Source organism: Phaethon aethereus (genome assembly GCF_964289735.1).
Source record: "Phaethon aethereus genome assembly, chromosome: 25".
Lineage (NCBI taxonomy): Eukaryota > Metazoa > Chordata > Aves > Phaethontiformes > Phaethontidae > Phaethon > Phaethon aethereus.
Genome location: NC_138601.1, coordinates 5704013 through 5725370, shown reverse-complemented (window position 1 = coordinate 5725370; position 21358 = coordinate 5704013). Strand labels below are relative to the sequence as shown.

General features: G+C 49.9%; 1 protein-coding gene across 1 annotated transcript; it reads left to right on the top strand.

The window, feature by feature from the left end:
* Positions 1–1043: 1043 nt before the first annotated feature.
* On the top strand, positions 1044–21252 carry PIP4K2B (phosphatidylinositol-5-phosphate 4-kinase type 2 beta; the record flags this gene model as incomplete). Its single annotated transcript, XM_082010770.1, has 10 exons — positions 1044–1220; positions 10638–10735; positions 12392–12488; positions 16488–16640; positions 17398–17544; positions 17902–17940; positions 19313–19426; positions 19726–19984; positions 20367–20470; positions 21172–21252. The coding sequence occupies 10 exons, from the start codon at positions 1044–1046 to the stop codon at positions 21250–21252; spliced, it is 1269 nt and encodes a 422-aa protein (XP_081866896.1).
* Between the last annotated feature and the right edge of the window lie 106 nt (positions 21253–21358).

Sequence of the window (21358 nt, the reverse complement as noted above, 5' to 3'; positions counted from 1 at the left end):
ACCCAAAGGGAGCCGCTTCGAAGGGAAAGGAAATGAGCATAGCTGATACAGCAAATCTATCTCTGGGATTTTGTAATGTAAGTAATGTGTATATGTACAGCAGTGTAGATTTTTTTTTTTTAATTAAGAAACTTTACTGTCATTTTTAAATGTTCTTTGTGGCCTTTGGGGGTGGGAGGTGCAGGGGTAAACGTCGCTGTCAAAGGGAAGGTTTTGTGAGGGCCCGGGAGGCGGTAACTGGCAGTAGCAGCCCCTTTTCCAGCGCGCAGGACCCGGCCCCGGTGCCGCCGGTCCCCGGGTGGGACCCACGGCGCGCCCCGCGCAGCCTCGGCCCCTCACCTCGCCCTTTAAAGGGTGGCATGTGACGTGTGTAGCAGTCCATTCATAATTCCAGGCGCCTTGCTCCTTACTGGCCCACTCAGAACGGGGCGGGGCGTGGGTATGTACGTCACGCCAACTGGGCGACACCATCTCCGGGAAGAGGAGGAGGGAAGGACGCTTTCTTTTCCCTTTCCCTCTTCCGCCGTCCAGCCCTTTCCGCTGATCCTTCTCTCGGCCCAAGGCGTGCTGTAGGTTTTCCCGTTCCTGCCACAGGCTGAGGCGGGGAGAGCCAGCGGCTAAGACCGCGCTCCCGCTCTTTAGCATCCGACGCTTCCCCCTCCTCGGCGAGGACATGGTACCTCCCGCTCCCCGCCTCCTCAGCCCTCCGCCATCTTGGCGCCTCCTCAGAGCGGGGCCGGAGCGGGCTCAGCCGGCCGTGGCGTCTCCTCCTTAGCGGTGGAGCGAACCACCGCGGGGGCGGGGTGGGGAGGGCAAGGGGAGGCGGGGACGGAACCACTGCAGCAGCGACGGGGGAACGGCGAGGGGGAAGCTAACGGGCCCGGCCGGACCAGCGGGCTGGGGCTGACAGGAGCGGGCGGTACCACTGGGGGAGGGGGTGCGTGTGCCGGGCCGGGCGGAACCATGCGGAGGCGCTGGTAGGGGAGAGGCCGGAGGAGGGGGTTCGGTCCGGCTCCCGGTGCCGCTGCCGGTCCGGGTCCGCCATGGCCTCGAACTGCGCGGGGGGCTCGTCGGCGGGGGGCGTCGGGGCGGCGCTGGGCTCGGCCCTCAGCGCTAGCAAGACCAAAACCAAGAAGAAACACTTCGTGTGCCAGAAGGTGAAGCTGTTCCGAGCCTCGGAGCCGCTGCTCAGCGTCCTCATGTGGGGGGCCAACCACACGGTGAGCGCGGCCCGCAGCGGGCCCTCCCCGCCCCCTCGGCCGCGGCCCTCCTCAGCCCCTCGGGACGGGGCCCTCATCCTCCCGGGATCGGGCCCCTCCCCTCAACGACCGCCTTCGCCCCCCCCACCCCCCGCCCCCGATCGGGCCCTTCCTCTCTCTCCCTCAGACAGGGGCTTTTCCCGCCCCCCTCGGACCAGGGCTCTGTCCCCCACACCCCCTTTCTCCCTAAATCGCAGCTTTCCCACCCCCTTGCATCCGATCCCTAATCCGGGTCCTCCCTTGGATTCCCACTCCCGGGCCCCGCCGGGTCAGGACCGCTCATCCTCCCGGCCTGGTGGATGCCCGCCCTGTGAGGAGGCTCTCCGCGGGGTCTGCTCCTTCCCGCGTGTGTCCCTGTCCCTGGCGGTGCCTTTCTCCTGGCCTTGGGGCTCCTTCCCCCGAGCGTCCCCGTCTCCGGGCAGTTTGGGATCGCCCCTGGGTCAGGGTGTCCCTCCCAGACATCGCCTCATGCCTGGGGCAGCATTAGGCTTCCCTGCTGCTGGACGCTTCTCTTTGCCAGAGCGTGCCTGCCCCCTGACACCCGCCGTCTGCCCGTGTCCTCCTCCCCAACACCGTTTCCAACACCTCTTCCCCCACCCCCCCGGACTGGGGAAGGGAGAGCGATGCCATTTTGGTTTGCATCCCTTTGTGTACGGTTCCATTGCCCCGGCACAGTCCTGCTCTGGCACTGGAGGCCCTGAAGACACTCGTTTGACACCCACAGCACTGTCCCCATCGCCGCCCCTGGCTTTTTTGCTCAGCCCCGTCCCTATGGCCCTGTTACGGTGAGGGGACTCCCACGTGTCACAACCCAGGGGTCCCATGTGCGCAGTTCCTGTTCCTCCGTTGGCTGGATGAGGACAATTCCATGTGTCTCTTATCTCCATCCCAAAATACAAAAGGGTCTTTTGGCCCCATCTGTCCAACCTTGTCTTCCTCTGACTTTGGACTTTAGCTACCAGAACTCAGGCCATGCATGTCCCCTGGACTCTCGGCCTGTTTCTCTGGGTAGTGGTTGGTACAAGTCTTAGGAGGGAGCTGGGAGAGGGTCCCTTGGAAATGTCTGTGATGGGTCAGCTCTTTAATCCATCTGCTTTGGAGGTTCCTAACACCATCTTTATGTTTTTCTCTGGAAACTTCTCCCTCGTCTGTGATGGCAGGCACAAATCTCATGCTGGAGAGGAAGATTGATTTATCACTGCTCTCTCTTGGATGTGGGTAATGGATGCTGTTTTAGAAGAATATTCAGGTGGTCAAAGAATTCAGAAACCTCATCCCTTCCTAAATTAATATGCTTTTAGGGCTCAAAGACACCTATTTCTCCAGTGGATTAGTGGATGTTTCCCAGAGAGAGAAAGGGATTTAGGCTTAATTTTTGCAGAAACAAATAATGCACCAAAAAAAATCAGAATTGCATTTCTAGCTTGCCTGACGATGGACTGCAAGCTTCCAAATGTAGTTCAACACAGTACTGTCTTTCTGAGTCAAAGGATATTCAAAGTGCTTGCTGCTCAGAGCCTTGCCTGGGAAGCAGGATAATGAATTTAATCAGGCTTTGATCGGTGGTGCTATTAGGAGCCCTGAAGAAATGGAAATTGGTGGGATTCTTCCGAGTTTCATTTGTGGCCTCTTAGGCACAGTTGTTACTTGGTGGCAATTAGCCTTTTTTTTTTTCTTTTTTTTTCTGTAGCTGTCTGGGTGTTAGGAATCTGACAACTTATTTAGGCACTGGATCAGAACAATGTAACTTTTGGAGCACTTGGCTGTGAAATATTTAGGCAGAGGGAGGGAGGCAAGCTGACAGTTCTGTATGAACACTAAGCTAGTAATGAGATTATATTGGATGCACAGTATGAAGAAATTGCTGCCAGAAAGGAGGACCATATCCTGAGGGGCTGGGACGGGGTTTAGAAAATTTCAGCTGTGACCTCCTCACCCTTGGACAGGCATCCAGGATTTCCCAACAAATTTCTGCTAGTTCATTTTCCTCCACATCTCTGCCACCAATCTCAGCCTGCGTTTGGGTGAGCCATGTGAGTGCCAAAAATGGTTTGTGGCTGGTGTGGCCATGCTGCAGCGCAGGCTGTGAGCTGAGGTGGATTTGTTTACTCAACACACGAGCAGCTGCTCATCCTGGTCTGCATTTGGGAGATGATTTTGGTGCTCTGGGTTATATGGGAAGTAGAATTGCTTATGTGCTTCCAGCAGATGGGTCTGAACAGTTTAGAAATATTTTCAGGGGTACGTTTGAACTTCGTTAGAAATTTGGGGGTTGGGGGTGTTAATATTTGGCTCCTGGACCACAGTTTTACAAGGAGGGGTGAATCTCTTGGCTCTGTCTGTGGAGCCCTGCCTTGAGATCCCTACAGTAGGAGGAGGAGAAAATGGCTATCAGCATAACCACAAGGCTGTGCCAGGAAGATTCTATCAAAAATACTTGCATTTAAGATTAATTTTTTCAGGGACAAATCAAACAAACAACCGTTTTATGCAGTCTACCATTTCTGTTGACTGAAGAAAATTCCCTTGGGTCCATTAACTGAGTCTGGCAACAGTTTGGCCCTGCCTTGTGTTTAACCAAGCTTGTTAGCAGCTGGTGTGAATACAGGCCGTGATGAGTCTGGAGAGCATCAGGAGCAATGATGTTAGCACACCAAGAACAGGAACTGGTTTCTGGAACACCAGTTCCAAGCGTTTCTGTTTAAATAGTGAGCTGAGTCTCGGCTGTTCTGGTGGTCCCCAGCCAGCATTTAAACTGAGTGAATCAGGATCAGGGTGGGGCTGTGGCTAGTGTAAGCAGGGCCAAACGTGGGTGGTATTAGTCCCACAGCTAAATTTTGAACTAGAAAACTGTGGAGGGGTGAACTTGTGCAGATAGAAGAAAGTGGAGTCACAGAGGCTTACCCTTGTTTTCTGAGTTTTCTGTAAGGGCAATGTAAAATTCAGCAGACGTGAAGATGGTTCTTGGGGATGCTTTGCTTGCGACTGCTGCTGTCACGGCGTTGGAAGAGGAGATGCAGCTCCTTGGTGTTGGTTGTGTGCGCGTTGCTCCATGCATATTCTCCATGCCCTGGCTGGAGTTCCCTGTGCATGGGAGCTCGCCAGTGGCGGAGGGAAAGTTGTGATGGCTCTGGAAGGGAGAAGCCATCTCGCACTGAACAGCAAGATGAACACGGCAGTGTTGTGTGATGCTCTGGAAACCATAGAAACGGTTGTAAGGTGCTGTTTATACAAGGCACTGGGATCCCAGTGAGTTCAGGGGTTGTTGGAGAGGTGACTCTTGTATCTGTTTGTTAAATAAACAGTTGAGTTCATATGGGCCATGATGATGCTTCTGTAGGTGGCAGTTCATCAGCTGGAAACGATCCCTGGAGCTCTGTGGATGTTGGCAGGGGCCAGGGGTAGGCATAAACAAATCCTGTTTTTTGTTGAAATGGGTAGATCTCTTCTGTTGGCTGTGTGGATCTTGCCCGAGGCAGCCTCCTGTGCTCCAGAGGCTCCGATTACTGGCTGAAGCACCAGCCGATCTCCTAGGACCTTTAGGAGTGGTGCCAGCCAGTACAAAACACAGCTATTTAGTATTCAAGTGAAATAGCAAAATTGGGATTTGCAGCACGCTTCTCCCTTCTCTGCAGTGTTTTTTTGGTGTTGCCATGTTAATTCTAGCCAGAGCAGCATCTGCCACATATCAAATGTTGAAGTCCTATAAATTGGTGCTGGCAGAGGGTAAACAGCGTGTATTTGTCCTTTCCAACACTTGCTGTCTGCTGTGGCTCTAATTGACCTCTGGAGAGTGCAGCATATGGCAATGGCCATGATAGCCCATGTTAATGATTGAGGCTGGTGGCTCTGAACCTTCTTATCCTGGGACGTCCTCTTAAAATAGAGATTCCAGGAGCCCTTTTTCTTCCTGGGGTATGGAGAGGAAAGGTTTTCCTGGGTAGTTCAGCAAGGAAAATGGGGCTCAGCTGCCTGCTCTGCCACTGACTTGTATGGCCATGGGTAGGTCGTTTAACCTTTCCATTCCTCAGCTGTTGTTTGAACCAAGGCAAGCGATAGCTCTGCTTACCTGCAAGTGGACTGGGAGGACGGATGCTTTCCAGTGGTCCTGAGGCCGTGCAGATGCGATGGGTGACAGGCCGCTCTGCGTTGGTGGGGCAGCAGGGTAGCACTGACTGATTCCTCTGCCTGTGATGCAGCGTTGTGCTGCAGCTCCGTCAGGACGCGGGAGTGCTGTCCAGCAGGCTTCAAAGTACTTTGGGAAGAGGTGGGTTCGCTGTCGCTGGGGGTTGCTTCTTTTTTTTTTTTTTTTTTCTCCTAAAGCATGCTGGTGTCCCCAGAGCGCTGATAGAAATTATTGACTACAAGATTCATGCTTCCATAGCATCGCATGGGGGTTTTATTAGCTTGGATACTGATTAATCATGCTCTAATTCATGGAAAACAGTATTTTTTTTTTTTCTCAAACTTGCCCAGTTGCTGTACTGTGTTAAGCAGTGGCAAAGTTTTGCTGCAGATACGGGTTTGTCTCCATGCTAGTTAAAATGATTTTGCTATGTGTCTTTTACCTAATTCCCCAGAGTAGTATAAAGTTTAAATAATGCTTGCCAAGTACTTTGAGATGCCTGATTGAAAGGCTTTGAGAGGAACAAAGTATTTTTATTTTCCTGAGCAAATTCCTGTTGCAAAGAATCCTAGAGAGTAGACTCACACACTCCATCATCTGGATCTTGTTAGTAAACAAATTGCATTTTCCCATCAATTTACTAATGGTAATTGCCACTTTGAGGCTACAGTCAGGTTTTGAAACAAAATTATGCCTGGCCCATTCGTTCTAACAGCTGTCCCTGAATGACACAGAATATTGATGTGTCTTTTATTGAAAAAGGAATTGGCTTTGGTGGGGAAGACAAATTATCAACTACAGATAAACCCAGAACCGTACTGGCTGGTGTTGCTCAAGAATTCCAATGACCAGGAAATAAAAGCTGAACAGACAGAGGGGAGGTGGTCTTTTGCCAGCTCTATAAGGCCAGGGGTGGCTATAGACTTCTCAGGGGCGTAGGCAAAAATGAATTCTGCTGACTGAGGGTGAAGGGCTCAGCCGCTTCTGCAGGGGGAAGGGGAGAGCTACTGGCTGGGGAGCTGAGTTGGCAGTTGTGGCTTTGGAGAGATGAGGGTCTTCCTCACCTACTGCTGTTGCCCCAAGCCCTAGTCCCTCCTTCAGCGGCATCTGGCTGCCTTTCCCTCCAGAGCTCTGGCTGGGATCAGTTTTGACACACTGGCCAATCTGCTGCCTTACCTCTCTTCTTGCTGGGGTGACCTCTGGACACACCGGGCTACTTGCCTTGCTTGGGAAATTGTTCCTTTGTTCTCAGAATATGGTGAAACCAGCAGAGAAATGTGAAGCATCTCTTTCTTAGTGCCCCTGCTGTTGCTTAGTGAAGATGTCAATTGGTTTGTTTAAAATGTGTCTTGGTTTTAAATCCTCTGAGCTCCACTGAGATTCTCCAAGCCTAGTGCGTGTCTGAGTCTTTTGTGAGGCTGATGGGCATGTGCCATTCACGCTCTCTGGCCTGAGGAGGGACCGGACCAGCATCTTATGCCTTTCTGCAAAATGCACTTCTTAATGGTGCTTTCAGCATGGACTGGTCCCTGTCAGGTTGTCTGTGTTTTCTACCCAGCGGGGGAATAGAAAACTCCTGGCATAAGAGGACTGTGCAAAAACCATGGGCTTATTTTCAAGAGGAATCAAAGGCAGATTAGGTCTAGAAGGCTGGATGAATTACAGAAAACTAGCATCATGCTGGGTCTGGAGACAGATCCCTGGTCTAAAGAGCTTGTGCTCTAAAGTAGCCATTCTTAACTTTTTCCACTTTGGGGACCTCTGAAGCCTTTGTAGTGGCGATGTGGAAATACCCTAGGCCTAGACTGGTGTATAACACAGACCTGCTTGTCGCAGTTGCTGTGCTTCTCAAAATAGCCCGCGACCCCTGCGGTGAGGGACCGAGGTGTGTGACTGCCGTGCTGTCTGCTGCTGCACCTCTGCTCTCTGCAGCTGCCTCTTCCAGAACAAAGAACCAAGCCCGAGGTCTCGCTGTCCGTCTTGTGGCCAGCACCAGCCCCAGAGATCTGCAAAGCTCCAGGTTGAGGCAAACTTTCTACAGCTGGGTGACATCTCTTTGTGGGAGACAGGCAGGTCAGACCCGTGGGAACGGGCTCCCCAGGAGCCAGGGGTTGCAGCAAAAACAATCTAGTGGAGTGAGTCATCCCTTTAGAGAAGGTGGGCTAAGCAACAAGCTATGCACCTTGCTGTGACCTTGCCTTCCGTAGCATAAACACAGAGACACACACTTTGCTATATATAATCTCCTGCTGCACGCCTCTCCCTGGGGAGAAGGCGAGAGAGCAAACGTGCCAGGCGTTAGTCACGTTGCTGTCAGAGGCTGTTCAGATTCCACCATGATAAGCACAGGAGAGGATCCCTATAGAGCCGTGCTGTCCGCTGCTTTTATCTGGGCAAGGTCTCCTAGAGTTTCACTTGGCACCATGCTGCAGGACCTGGCCCGATAACCCTTAAGGAAGGGGCTCTGGATGCTGAAGATTGTACTATGAGAAGGGACGGTTTGGGATATCCCTTTTCCAAGGCAGCGTGGGGGCTTTTCATTCCTCTCCCTTTGGCATCCTGAGGAAAGTGTCAAGCATGGGAGTTACTGTGGGAGCAGACAGGGCACATCCCTCTTGCTTAAAAACCCAAATAAACAAAACAACAAAACAACCAACCAAAAAAAAACCCTAATCAAGCCCATGTTTGCTTTCAGACTGGTGTCAGGAACAAAGTACCCATCTGAGGTGGGTGAAGAGCTGCCCTGTGCGGTGGAGGGCAGGCTGTCAGTGCTGAGACTAGAAATGGCCGGTTCAGCTCTTCGGCAGCGATTCTAGGCGTCAGCACAAATCCCTTCCTTCTCCCCATCTCCAGAAAACTCTGCTGTATGCAGCTGGAAGAGGGGAAAGGCTTCCACAGGGGGGGATTTTTTTGGCTGTTGTCAGACTGTTACATCTTGTGAAGAGTAGGGGCATCTTTTAAATGAGTCAAGGTATCCTGGCGCATCATTTCTGCCAGTCAGGAGACTTGCAACAGGTACAACATTTGCTTTGAGGTTTCTGCTTTGGCAGAAATGAGGACATCCAGAGATGTCTTGACATCTCACTTAGCTAACATTTGTGTCTGAATTTCTGGCAGGGAGGAGACAATCTCCAAATCGCTGTTCCCTCTCAGCCGTCAGCACCCTTCCTCCGCTCTGGAACAAGCTGATAATAGCTTGTTTGTGCCTTACCCACCGCTGAGAAGAGGGCTGAGAACAGGCATGTCTAAGGAGCTGTGCTGTCGGGCTTCCCCTCCTGTTAGACAGCAATAATTAGTGGCTGGAGGCAGTGCCTCTTGATACAGAATTAACTGTTTTCTCTTTCCTCCCTTCACCCTGAGGGGAAATCACTGCATGGGGTGCTCCGATACACCTCCCTGCAGTAGCTGGGAGCTGGACACCAGGATCTGGGAGATTCCTTCCTCACTTGCAGTCTTCTTGCCTTTCCTCTCTTCTAGCTGTGGCTCGAGGAGTGGCTCAGTGCAGGATTGAGCCTTTAGCTTAAGGCGGGGGATATTGGTCTCCCTGCTCCATTGTGATTACAAATGATGGGAGGCGTATGACATTATTTATTCATTCATCTGTGCAGCATTCTGTATACATCCCAAAGCACTTTATGGGAGTGCTTAGTGCTCCTCCGTGCTGCTGTAAAGTAAATACTGGGCAGGGCTGTAAAGAGCACTATCTCTGCTCTTAACGGAGTGGTGGCCAGTTTACTTTCCGCTTCTCTGTTGCGTGGGATGACTGTCTCTGAAAATAGTCATCTTTTCTCTTTGCAGTGTGTATGTATCTTTCTTTCCAGTCTGACGTTTGTTAAATCTGTTTTTTCATTCGTAACGATGGAGCAAGGATGTGAAAAATATGTACCTCATCAAAGGCTTGCTCCTATAATTAGGCAGCTCACTGCACATCTCCAGAGCTGGGTCCTCCTCAGTCCTCGCAGAGTTGAACCGTGCCGCAGATCCTGTTGCAGGATGGCTGCCTCACACCTCTCATTCCCACCTCCGTGGAGGAGATACAGCAGCAGCTATTTGGACAGTGTTGTGTGTCCTGTTGCACGCAAGGAGTGGGGAATCCCAGAACTGGAGTCCATTTCCTTAAGCTGACGGCTTGGACCCTCTTCCCAGTCAGCGGGGAAATGCTGCATGCTTTCCAAGCGTGCTGGAAGTCGCTTGACCTGCCTACGGTTTTGGTGTCGGGAACAGACCCCAGGCCTGACTCCTAGCCAAACCCCGCTGTTGCCAGTGTTGTCTGCTTCTCTCCAGCATTACCTGCTTGGCACAGTAATTACAGGAATGGAGTTGTAATGAAACTGCTTTCTAAATCCAGCATGTTAAGAGCAGCTCAATTAGATGGGACTTGCGTGATTCCCGTGAAGTCCGTGTGAATGAATGACACTGAGGCCATCCTCAGAGAAGGCAGCTCAGAAACGTGCTGCCTCTTGACCTGCTCTTGAATGTTGGCACGTCCTTGTCAGTGCATGGGCTTGTCTGGCACAGGGTAGCCAGATATAGTCCAGAGGTGGATTTTTTGTTTGGTTTTTTTTTTTTTTTTCGCTGTTGATGCTCTCGCTGCTGGGTGCTGTAGCATGAGCCTGTCTGTACAATAGTAGCTGAACATTCATTCTTCTGCTTCCCTGTATTCCTGTGGCTGCCACACATGACTAAGGAGCAAAAACAATCTAGTGGAGTGAGTCATCCCTTTAGAGAAGGCTAAGAGCACCAAGAGACAGCAAGCATAGAAACAGCATCCATAGGGGAGCTTAGCCATGCTGCACCAAAGCTACCCAGGGTCTGTTCTGGCTGGCCACATTGAAGACTTCGGTCATCTATGATTTGTAACAGTGAGAACTAATTAAGAAATTGGCTGATGCAACATTTACTAAATAAAGGCAAAGGTGATTTATTTAAAACATAAAATCTGCTATTTCTGGGTCTGTAGGTTTGTCTCAATTCTAAGCTGTATCTTGGATGAAAAGTGGAAGGTGAAGAGATGAAAGGGATGACGTTGGCTGGGGAGAGTGCTCACCACCTGATTGAATGAGATGCTTCTGTGGCTTGTAACCACAGTGTTCTCCAGGTTGCTTCAGCCCAGCAAGTTGCTCTGAAAGTCTAATGGGTTATATTGCTTCAAAAACAGCTTCTGGAGCATTTGGCATCCCCCTAAGTTCATTGACGGTAACTGCAGGGCAGTGGAACTTGGGTTTTGAGTCTCCCTTTCCTTTCTCTTTTAGATCAATGAACTCAGCAATGTTCCCGTCCCTGTCATGTTAATGCCCGATGACTTTAAAGCCTACAGTAAGATTAAGGTGGACAATCATCTATTCAACAAGTAAGTAGGTGCTTCCCAACTTGTTTGTCTCTGTAATTAGAGCTCTTTGCTGTGGGGGAAACTAGCACAGTGAAGGCCTTCTGGTTTGTTCCCTGTTGTAATGCCAAGAGGATCTGGCATGGCTGGACACATGCCCCGAGTCTGTGCCCTGCCCAGGCCGCTCAACAGGACATGGCAGGGGGTCAGTCTGTCACTGAGATGCTGTCTTGTGGCTTGGTTTATATCCTTTGAGTGATGAGAAGTCTGGTAAGGCCAGGCTCAGAAGTGGCACTACTTAAAAGCAAAGCTAGTTAAACATAGATATTCACTGGACTGGGTAGAAGATAATTAACATTTTAGAGCTCACAAAGTGTAACTTGTCCAAAGCCCTAGGGCTGGAGTTTGCTGCACATCTTGGTTGTACATAAAACTGATGCAGGACTGTCTCTTGACTCCTGCTGTGCCCTACCTGGGTGTCCTGTCCTGACCAGCAGAACCCAAATCCCAAGACCATGGAGGAGAGGGCAGGAGTTTGCTCTCCGTGATCTGCTAGGTTCCTTGTCTCTTTGAGACTGTTCAGAGGAGACAGCCATGAAGCTGCATTATACCCCTGGGCCATGGGGTTTATATGGAGTTACTCCCTTCTCCTTTTCCCAAAAGATCAATTTTTGGAAGCCCTTTCAAAGCTGTGGTTGTGACTGGTGCTCAGAACTGTGTTCTCCGCCCTGGTGCTGTGTGTGTGTGCCGGTCTGCAGTGCTCCCTGATTAATGCTTCGTTTTCACTAAGTTTAACAGGGATCAGCTTTTGAGAGTGGGAGTGTGATTCAAAAGTTTGTCTTCTCTGGCACCTACAATTTGCAGTATCTGCTTTTCCCTCTTCTCCTACATAGATTTTAGTTTCCCACGTATTGGTGCAAAGGATTCTCATTGAGAATGAGCTGACAAAATCTCCCACTGTGTCCAAGCAGGACCATCCTCTGCTTCTTCCCACTGGGCAGAATAAGAGCTCTGGTAGGGATTAGATGCAGCATCCGTCAGCGACGGGGAACATCATCTGTTGTCCACTGTACTGTGCTCTGGGGAGGCCCCATTCCCGGCTGGTGACACCTGACAGCAAAGCTCTCTCTGTAATGGTTGGGGACTGGTCTGGAATATGCCAGACTGGAGCCGATTCACCCCCTTTCCTTTGCGTTCTGGGTGAGATGGTTTGTCTTGGGTTGACCTTTCTTTTGATGCACGAGTGATCTGATCTGATCTGATCTGAAATCAGAGCCCCCCCCCCTTTCCTCCAGCTTTTCATCTTAAACAGTAACAGTGTGTTGCAGGGGGCAGCTGTGTTACTGAACGGAACAAAGCAACAAAGGAGGAGGAAAGAGAAATTATTCTGTCAAATCTGTGCTTGTGACAGGGGAGATTGTTCTGTAAGACAGACATCCTCATCCAAAGAGCCTGCTAGTTAAAAGCTGGATCCTGCAAGCATTGCTATGAACAGATGACTTTTGTAGGCATCCAAAGAAACGAGCTTCCCTAATGAGGGTAAATACTTGCAGAATAGGGCCCTTGTAGGTAGGAGGGGGCTTGGATATCCTGGGGGGTTAGCAGTGAAGTGGGAGAAGAATTGAGTTTGATTTCACAAGCTGATCATTGCACAAGAATATATTTTCTGCTTTGCCCTAGGGAAAACTTGCCAAGTCGCTTTAAATTTAAGGAGTATTGTCCACTGGTGTTCCGAAACCTCCGAGAAAGATTCGGGATTGACGATCAAGACTACCAGGTACCATCTCTTCTCTCCCTGCCCTCCTAACACCTTTCCCTAGGACAAAATAACCAAGCTGGCAGAGAAACTACAATATTAACATTCTTGTGTGGTCAGTTTTTATGGGCTTATAATTATGGTTTGAATGGTTTTACCACAACCCTAAGGCCCCCCAGCAATGGAGCAGATCTTGCTGTGCCAGGCACTGGGCAATTGCAGAATGAAAAGATGGTCCCTGCTCCAGAGCGCTTACAGACTAGGCATGAAATAAGAGGCAGCAGATGGTTGCAGACAGGCGGGAGCTTGAGGATAACAATGATCTAGTGCAGAACATCTGCAAGGAAAATGAGTCTGTCATGTTTTTACAGATTTGGGTGCTGTTTTAACCAAGTGTGTGTTCCAAGCATTGGTGCTGTTGAATTGGGTTTATCAAGGTGGCTGCTGCTTTGGGACATGTCCCCTAAGGCCTGAGGCTCAGACTTGCCTTGGAGGGGAGAGACATTTTCTTGTATTAATACTGCTGGGCTTAAATCCAGTGAAAGAGAGATGTGACAACTCTTGCTGCTACAGCAGAGCCACCCTTCCACACATAGCTCTTAACCTTGGCAGGGGATGCGTAGTAGCAGGCTGCTTAGAGACTCTTAAATGAGGGAAAAGCCAGTGCAGAAAAAGAGGGTGACTTTGATAGCTGCCTGGCCTTTAGCAGGCCAAGTGTTAGGTAATTAAACCCAGTATCTTTGGCACTCTGCTGCAGTTGATAAAGGCTGGCAATACGCCAGCACTGACTGGTCGAGGGCTTCAACTAAAATACTCACTGGAATCCACCGGTCCAGAGAGGCACGTTCGCACTGGAGCGGTGGGTGAGCGGTGCAAGCTTCTTGCTCTCTCCCTTCGCTTCACGTACAAGCCCAGCCGTGCTCCCTGCTGCCTGTGTTGTGGGGAGAGGAGATGGGAGCAGAGCTGTTTCTGCTAATCCCACCAAACTGCTTCCTTCTGCCAGTGTGTGTGTGCCCATGCCCACATATGTCTATGTACACACCCTCCCTAAGCGTGTTAAAATTCTCCCTGATTATATCTAGGTTATTGCCTGATCTCCCTCTGTTTCAAGGTTAATATAATGAAGAGATCTGTTCTCGTACTCCAGCTGTATGGCTCCTTGCACTGGTGAGACACTGGATCTACTTGATCCAGTTTACAGTCTCACGTGGTATGGAACAAGGAGCAGATGTTGCACCTGCAACCCCTCCTCTGCCCCTTGTTCCCAAACCAAGGAGGGAGCATGCTGGTCCCTCTGTGAGAAGGGGTGACCTCTGAGGATACTGGGACTGGTGTTTAGGGCTTTTTGCTTCTTCCTGTAACTGTGTCTCAGTTGCCTCTCTCCTGGCTGCCAGGGCCCATCCTACTCTTCTGCCTGCTTTTAGGCGTGCTGGGCACTCTGAGGGTGTTTGCTGGAAGTGAGACACGTTTTCTGAGCAGAACTGACAGTTGTCATTGCTTTTCTTCTGCAAGGGGTCGGCCGTCGCCAGGAGGAATAGTAAATGCTGGCTGCTGCCTGTCGCGGCTCTGGTCTGGGCGGCTGCCCGTCTGCTGACGGAGATAGAGCTGAGCCCCGCGTCAGGAGGCGGGTGGCATTTCTTGTGCCTGCGTGTGCTCAGTGCCTTGTAATTACCTGCGAGCCGTGAGCTGCGCACACGGGTCTCTCCTGCTTGTGATGGAAGATCTCTTTTATTTTCAGGACACGACTGCTCTGTCCACGCTTTTCTTGAGCACATGCCTGTTAAGATGATTGATTTTATTTTTCTCCTCCTACCATCAGGCCTGTTCTCTAGGCAGCAATGGCATTGTGCCAGGAGAAGCAGTACCGTTGCCACTTGGTCTGTTGACAGTAATTCATGCCAGGCTGTGTATGGCTCTTGAGGAGGCTGCTTGGCCAGCAACTCTCTGCTCCTGGGGCTGGCTGTACCAGGGAATTACTTTGTGTGCTGGCTTCCTCCATGCCCTTCAACATGCTTGCACGCAGTGAAGTCGTTAGCTCCTAATTATTTTTTCTCACAGTTCATCCACTATATTATATTTTAAATTTTTTTTCTCAGTTTCTTTTAAGAATTGATCAGAACCATGCGAACTAACTTACATAGAAGCACCCACAATCTTATTGGTTCTCAATACCTAGTTTATCATTTATGCTTTACATGTTGCTCTGAAGGATTGCTTTTCCCATCTCTGTGGTAGAGCAGTTTGGGCCTTTAAAAAGTGTCCAGCTAGAACAGAAAGCAGAAAACATTAATTGAGCTAAATTCAGGTGGGTAAAATCTGATGGCTTGAGTGGGAATTCAGCCAGGATGCTAAATATAACACCCAATCTGTGGAAGAGGTGGGAGTGACAGGAAGGGAATGAAGTAAACCTAAGGGCTGTGAATTTGGTAATGTCCATATGTGGTCACGATTTCTGCTTCCCATCTCCTCTAGAAAAAAAGCTCTGTGGTTTTGAGGTGAGGGTGATTAAACGGTGTAGCACAGGCTCATTTGCAAATGTCAGCAAGAAGTAAGGGGTTTTTTTGTTTGCCTTTATTTTCCTGATGGTTTCTAAAGCCGTTGGCAGGAGTGGAGTTTTTCCCCTGCTTCATTAAAGTTTTAAAAGCTTTAAATGCTTCATTCTGAAAGGAAACCTCTCGGCTCACTTGCAGCTTGACATGGCAAATCCCTCTTTCGCAGCGGGCTCTGCTTGCCTGCGTGTCTGCATCTGCAAAAGAGCAGGCTCCCTCTGCTGTCTGCTCTTCGGAGAGCTGAGGCAAGGAGAGAACAGTGTAACTAGCAGCTAAAAAAAATACATCGTGAAACGCATTGTCCAGCCCTGAGATCCTGAAAGACACGTCTACCTTGAGCTAAAGGCCACTATCCAGATGTCAGTACCACTGTGTTTCACAGCACAACGCTCAACGCACCCCATCTATTTGCACCAGTGGCAAGGAAATGCTAGTGAGAGCCTATGTTGTCAACCAACCTTTGTTGGTTTTTACAAAATGGCTTCTGAATGGGCACTGGTGACTGGGGTGGTGGAGTTGACAGGCAGTTGCTGAGACTGGTGACAAGCAGGAAGCTCGTGACCTGCTTGGATTAGTCTGGAAGGTGCAAAGTACAGTGACTCTAACAGTGGGATGAGGCTCACAGCAAGTCCCCCTGCCTGGGGAGAGGCATCAGAACAAAGAGCTCATGTTGTGGCTCAAGGAACGTGGTAGATACTTGCTCTGCAGTTTGCTTGGGATTTATGCTGCAAGTATGAAAAGAAGCTGCAATGTTTCGTTGCTAAGGGTGGAGACAGGGATATATAGACAGATGCTGCTGGTTGTCGGAAGAACAACCAAGCTATTTATACTCGCAATCCTTTTCATCCAATTGTAAGAATAGCAGAGGCTGAGGGTGGCTTTTGGTTTCAGGATGACCTGTAAAGAATTCCCAAACAATGAGACTTTTGCCGGTTTAGGCTACTTTTTGATGGGAAAGAAGGCAGGCTGTTTGATTCAATTTGTTCTGTTTTTCCTTAAATCTTGGAAATATGCTCTCTGTTCTTAGATTTCCAGGAGGAAATGCTAAGAAGTCTTGGCCTGTGTATATTGCCTTCTTAACCCATTAGTAAAAAAAATCTTCAAAAATGCATGTCAGGTGTTGGAGTAAAACACGTAAACAAATAGAAGGCCCAGATGTAAGCTGTGAACTCCATGGCCAGACTTCTAAACAAGTGGGTTAACCTCAGTAGTGCTGAACACTCAAGGATGCTTACTAATGGTCACAGTTGGAGTGTGTTTGCAAGTGTGCGCTGAAGCTTGGCCAGGACACCGTCACAGTTATGCAGGTGGAACACAAAGTCCCTGGGATGTCTGTTGTTCCAAAGCCAGGCTGTGGAGCTGGCCCCAGTCACCCATGTCTCATCTGCTTTCCGAGACTGCTCTTTTTTCTTCTCCAGAGAGGTGGCAGCTTGTGCCTCTCCTCCCCACTTTTTTGTTCTGGTTCCCTCAGAACTCAGTGACACGAAGCGCCCCAGTGAACAGTGACAGCCAGGGCCGATGTGGGGCCCGGTTCCTCACCACCTACGACAGGAGGTTTGTCATTAAGGCAGTGTCGAGTGAGGATGTAGCAGAGATGCACAACATCTTAAAGAAGTACCATCAGGTACGGTGAGTCTGGAACCCTGGGAGGGGAGGTGGCTAACACCTTGGGGAGCATCTTGTGGTTTTCTGGGGACCTGGAGCGTGGATTCACGGTGTGCAACCTGGCAGAGCTTGCAAATAGCTTTTGCAAAAGAAAACGTCTGAAAGCAAATTATGGCACTGGTTCTTCACAGCGCTGAGCCCCTTCACAGCTCACCCTGTTCATTACATCAGTGAATTATGGATTGTTGGTACCTGAGAGAGCACTGTAAACATGCTCCTAATTCAGTCCTTTGAATCAGACTTCCTAGAGGGACCAGAGAGGAGACAATTACATGCAGCAGGGAAGGCGGGGCAAAGTGGGACAGCTGGAAATGTTCTGCCCTGGTCCGCATTATCTGCCAGTCCATCTGCTCTTTACTTTCAGATATACTTACATAACCACAAGAAGTGAAGTTAGCCACTGCCAGCAACAGACTCGCCCTGCTGAGACTGGGTGACAGACATGCGCACCTAGCCTGTTACAGCAGGCTGGACGTGCACACATAAAGGGATGCTCTGTCTCGGCTCAGGACTGGAACATTCTTACAGTGCCCTAACTTGCTTTTCTTGAGATCGTCGGAGCCATTTGCAAGCCTCCTTTCCTTTCACATCGGTGTCAGTTGGCTGGAACTGGAGGCTTTGCTATTAGCTTCTTGCTGAGCTTGTGTTCTGTCAGAGATCGGTTTTGTGTGACAGTACCGTCTTTCTCTGCCCTTCCTTTCCCCGCTCTCCTCCAGTTCATAGTGGAGTGTCATGGGAACACCCTCCTGCCCCAGTTCCTTGGCATGTACCGACTCACCGTGGATGGAGTGGAAACCTACATGGTGGTTACCAGAAACGTATTTAGTCACAGGCTGACTGTGCACCGGAAATACGACCTGAAGGTGAGTGTTTGGAGGGCAGTCATGGAGTTGAGAGCTCCATTTCCAGGAGGGTGACAGTTGGTCTTTGTAACACCTACTTGACAAAGTCCTGGGCTTTTTATTCAGGGGATTAGGTTTTAGGGGCTCTGGATGGGGCTTCACTTGAGGCTCAAATGTTGTTCCATTCTCCCATCCCAAGTGGCCTACACTACACCAGAGTGATCTGTAAGCCTATCGCAGGCATGAAAAGGGGGTTGAGCACTGATTTTAAAAATACTTTCCTAATTTTTCTGCATGGAGGAATTAAATGGTGTCAGTGAATTCTTTGGGAATATGACACATGGTGCAGCAATGCTCTTTTCTTTATTCTTTTATCAGGGCTCAACAGTATCCAGGGAAGCAAGCGATAAAGAGAAGGTATGGACTGTTCCTGGCCTACCTTTCCTTCCTCCTGCTGGTTGGAAGCAGATGGGATCCAACTGATTTCCCTTTTCCAAAGGGGTATTGAGCAGGGGATATTAAATGGGCCCTGAGTGATAATCTGTTTCTGTCCCACCTTTCAGGCTGTGCCCAGTAACTGCTCAGGAAGAGATGGTGCAGATCTGGTGCTGCCCTGCCCTGCTCTGTTATGTTGACACTACCAGCAGTGGGGGGAACTTCTTGGGGGACAATCCCACAAGTACCAAAACCCCCATTAGTGCAATGGTGTCTTTATGGAAGGATTTCTTCATAGCGCTCCCTGTGTACCAAACTGAGTCAGGTCAGCGGTTAGCTTTTGCAACAGATGCTTTTACAAACCAAAGCGGCTCCTCTCAGATTCTTGGCATACTTCAGCATGTTTGTAGGTTTGCTTTCTGGTGCCATTAGTGAACCGTACAACTAAGAACCCTGCCCCTGCAAAACTTTGTCTGTGATACTATCATTAAAATTCCTGTCAAAATCACAGCAGTTACTCATGGTACTACATATTTTGCACATGGGATTTTCAGGTTTGGGACCAGAGACTAGGTCTACTCCAGCCTGCCCTGAAATTAGACCTCTGGCATGAGCCAAGGAATTCCCACTTGTATTAAATGCCCTGGAGTCAAGGCACGGCTTCATCGTGCCCAAGTGTCCCCAGCTCACTGACTGTTTACTTTCTAGCTTTTTCTGCTTATGCAGTTGGTCTCAGACCATTCATATTAGATCTATATAAAGCCACCACACGCTCATATATCATTCTAAGAACAAAATAGTTTCATTCCCAGTTGCACAAAGGGGTTGTATCTTCCATATCGCTGAGAAATGCTCGGGGACTGCCGCAAGCAGATTCCTCAAAAAGCAGTGGTTTTAATTTTTTCCTCAAGTCTTCAGGGAGAGAAGCTTTTTTTTTTTTTTCAAGCTTTCACCCCTTCCCCCACAGTCAGAAGCCAACAAAATGCATTTCTTTTCTATTCTGGGAGCTGGTTGGACCATCTCTGGCTGGAGCCCAGCTGTTGAGCTTTCAGCCTGCAGCACATCTTCCCGGCAGTCTTTAAAGTTGAGTTGCTCTCTGTGTCTTCCTTTGGTTTCCCCTAGCTAGAGCTCAGTGCATGGACTCATTGACACATACTGTGCTCTGCCTGATGCCGTTTTCATAGTTGGTGGACAGGATGAGCCACTTCACCTTATAAACGGGCAGAAGATCCTGGTGCAACCCCACACTTGATCAGAGTCTCTGTGCAGTCAACGTGTTGCTAACGGATCAGTGCACCAGCCCTCCCCCAAGAAGCAGGGGTTTGGAGATTTTGACACAGGCTTCTTGTTGCAGGCCAAGGATCTACCAACGTTCAAGGACAACGACTTCTTGAATGAGGGTCAGAAGCTGCATGTTGGAGAAGAGAGTAAAAAGAACTTCCTTGAAAAGCTGAAGCGGGATGTGGAGGTAGAGTTTCCTGGGGGACAGCTTTTACTCTGTCTCCCATGACTGGATCCTCACTGTGGCCTGCAGCTCAAGGGGCGCAGCAGTGACTGAAAAGCAAGTCATTCTTGGATCAGTCAAGCGAATACAGTCAGGGTCATACTGATGGCAGTGGGCATATGAGCTTGTGTGTAGATTCTCTGGAGTCTAATGAGGGTTTAGCTCTCACTATAGCCCTTTCTTAGGGAGATACTGGCATGGTAGGACTGAGAATTTCTGAACCCATGTGGATGCTGTTGTCCTCACTCATCTCTTTCTCCCAGTTTTTAGCTCAGTTGAAGATTATGGACTACAGCTTACTGGTTGGGATCCATGATGTTGACCGAGCAGAGCAGGAAGAGATGGAAGTGGAGGATCGGGCAGAGGATGAGGAGTGTGAGAACGATGGTCTCGGAGTCAACCCCATTTCCTCCTATGGCACACCCCCTGATAGCCCTGGCAATCTCCTCAACTACCCTCGCTTCTTTGGGCCTGGAGAGTTTGATCCTTCTGTTGACGTCTATGCCATGAAAAGCCATGAAAGTGAGTATCGTGGACTATTGCTCTGAAGAAGGTCTGGAGGGCAGAGGAGGTGTCCTGTGGTCTGGCTGGGCTAAATGGAGTGGGAGAACCGTGCACAGAGAGACCCTGCCGAGTGTGTCTCCTTTGCTGTACAGTCCGTTGTTGTGGATGGTGTGAGTTGGAATGGGTAGAAGTGATGCTTGGAGAGCAGTGGCATGTTTGGAGAGTGTGCAGGCTTCTGGTGTGCTGTTTCCAGTCATTCTTCTCTGCCCTCTACAGCCTCCAGCTGCCTTGCTTTCTCTGCTACTTGCATCAAAACAGATCTGCCATGTATTACTTAAGGAGGGGGGTGCAGCTGGGCTTTGCAGCTCAGGGTGTGCTAGCGACTCTCTTGCCTTGCTAGGTGCCCCCAAGAAGGAAGTGTACTTCATGGCCATTATAGACATTCTTACGCCATACGATGCGAAGAAGAAAGCTGCACATGCTGCCAAAACAGTGAAACATGGGGTAAGCAGCCTGCTACCCGCAGGGAGGATGGGCTTTGGGGCTTCTGCTTTGCCTGCATGCATATGTGTGATGTCTCCTGACACTGATTTTTCTATCAGTATGGACATCTCCAGTGATCCCATGGCCAAGAACAGCTTTTCCCTCACTTACTGTCTCCTCAGACTGTCTTAGAAAGGCTTTCCCTCTGGTTGGTTGGAGATGACTTGCATTTATGTCCCAGTCTGGGAGATGCTTGATTTCCCTGGTGTGGCACCAACAGCCTCACAGAGCAGAACAGACTGGCTGCAGGGAGACGTGCTACCTTGCCCCCTTCCTGGGGGCAGTCCACTTCCCTGGCAGCAATCCTGAACTTCCCAAAAGGGCTTGAAAAAAGCCCAGGTTGGCGGGACTTGGAGTTTTTCACACTCCTTGCAAATCTCCTGTAAACCATGACGGAACAAATCCAATGCTTTGACTCTGAATGCTTTGGTCTGAAGAAGATCCAGCTGGAGCGAAAATAATTTTCCTTGGGGATCTCTCTAGACGTCTCCCAAGGTTGTTTTTTCCTGGAACTTGCAAGTTGTTATGGGTCTTCCCTGGCAGAGACAGGCTGTGCTGGCATGATCACTGCCTGCTGTCCTCCCTCTTCCACTCTTTGCAGTGCTGCAGGGTCTGCTTTTTGAGGAGGGTGTTGTGACTTCTCTCTCCTCTCTGCCTTGCAGGCTGGGGCAGAGATCTCCACCGTGAACCCAGAGCAGTACTCTAAACGCTTCAATGAATTTATCTCCAATATCCTGACATAGTCGTCTTCAGCCTTCAGTGAGAAATGAAGAGAAGAGGGGCTACTTCCAAACAGAGAATGCAGCCTGTGACACTAAAACAGACACTGTAGCAGCATGTGGGGTGTGC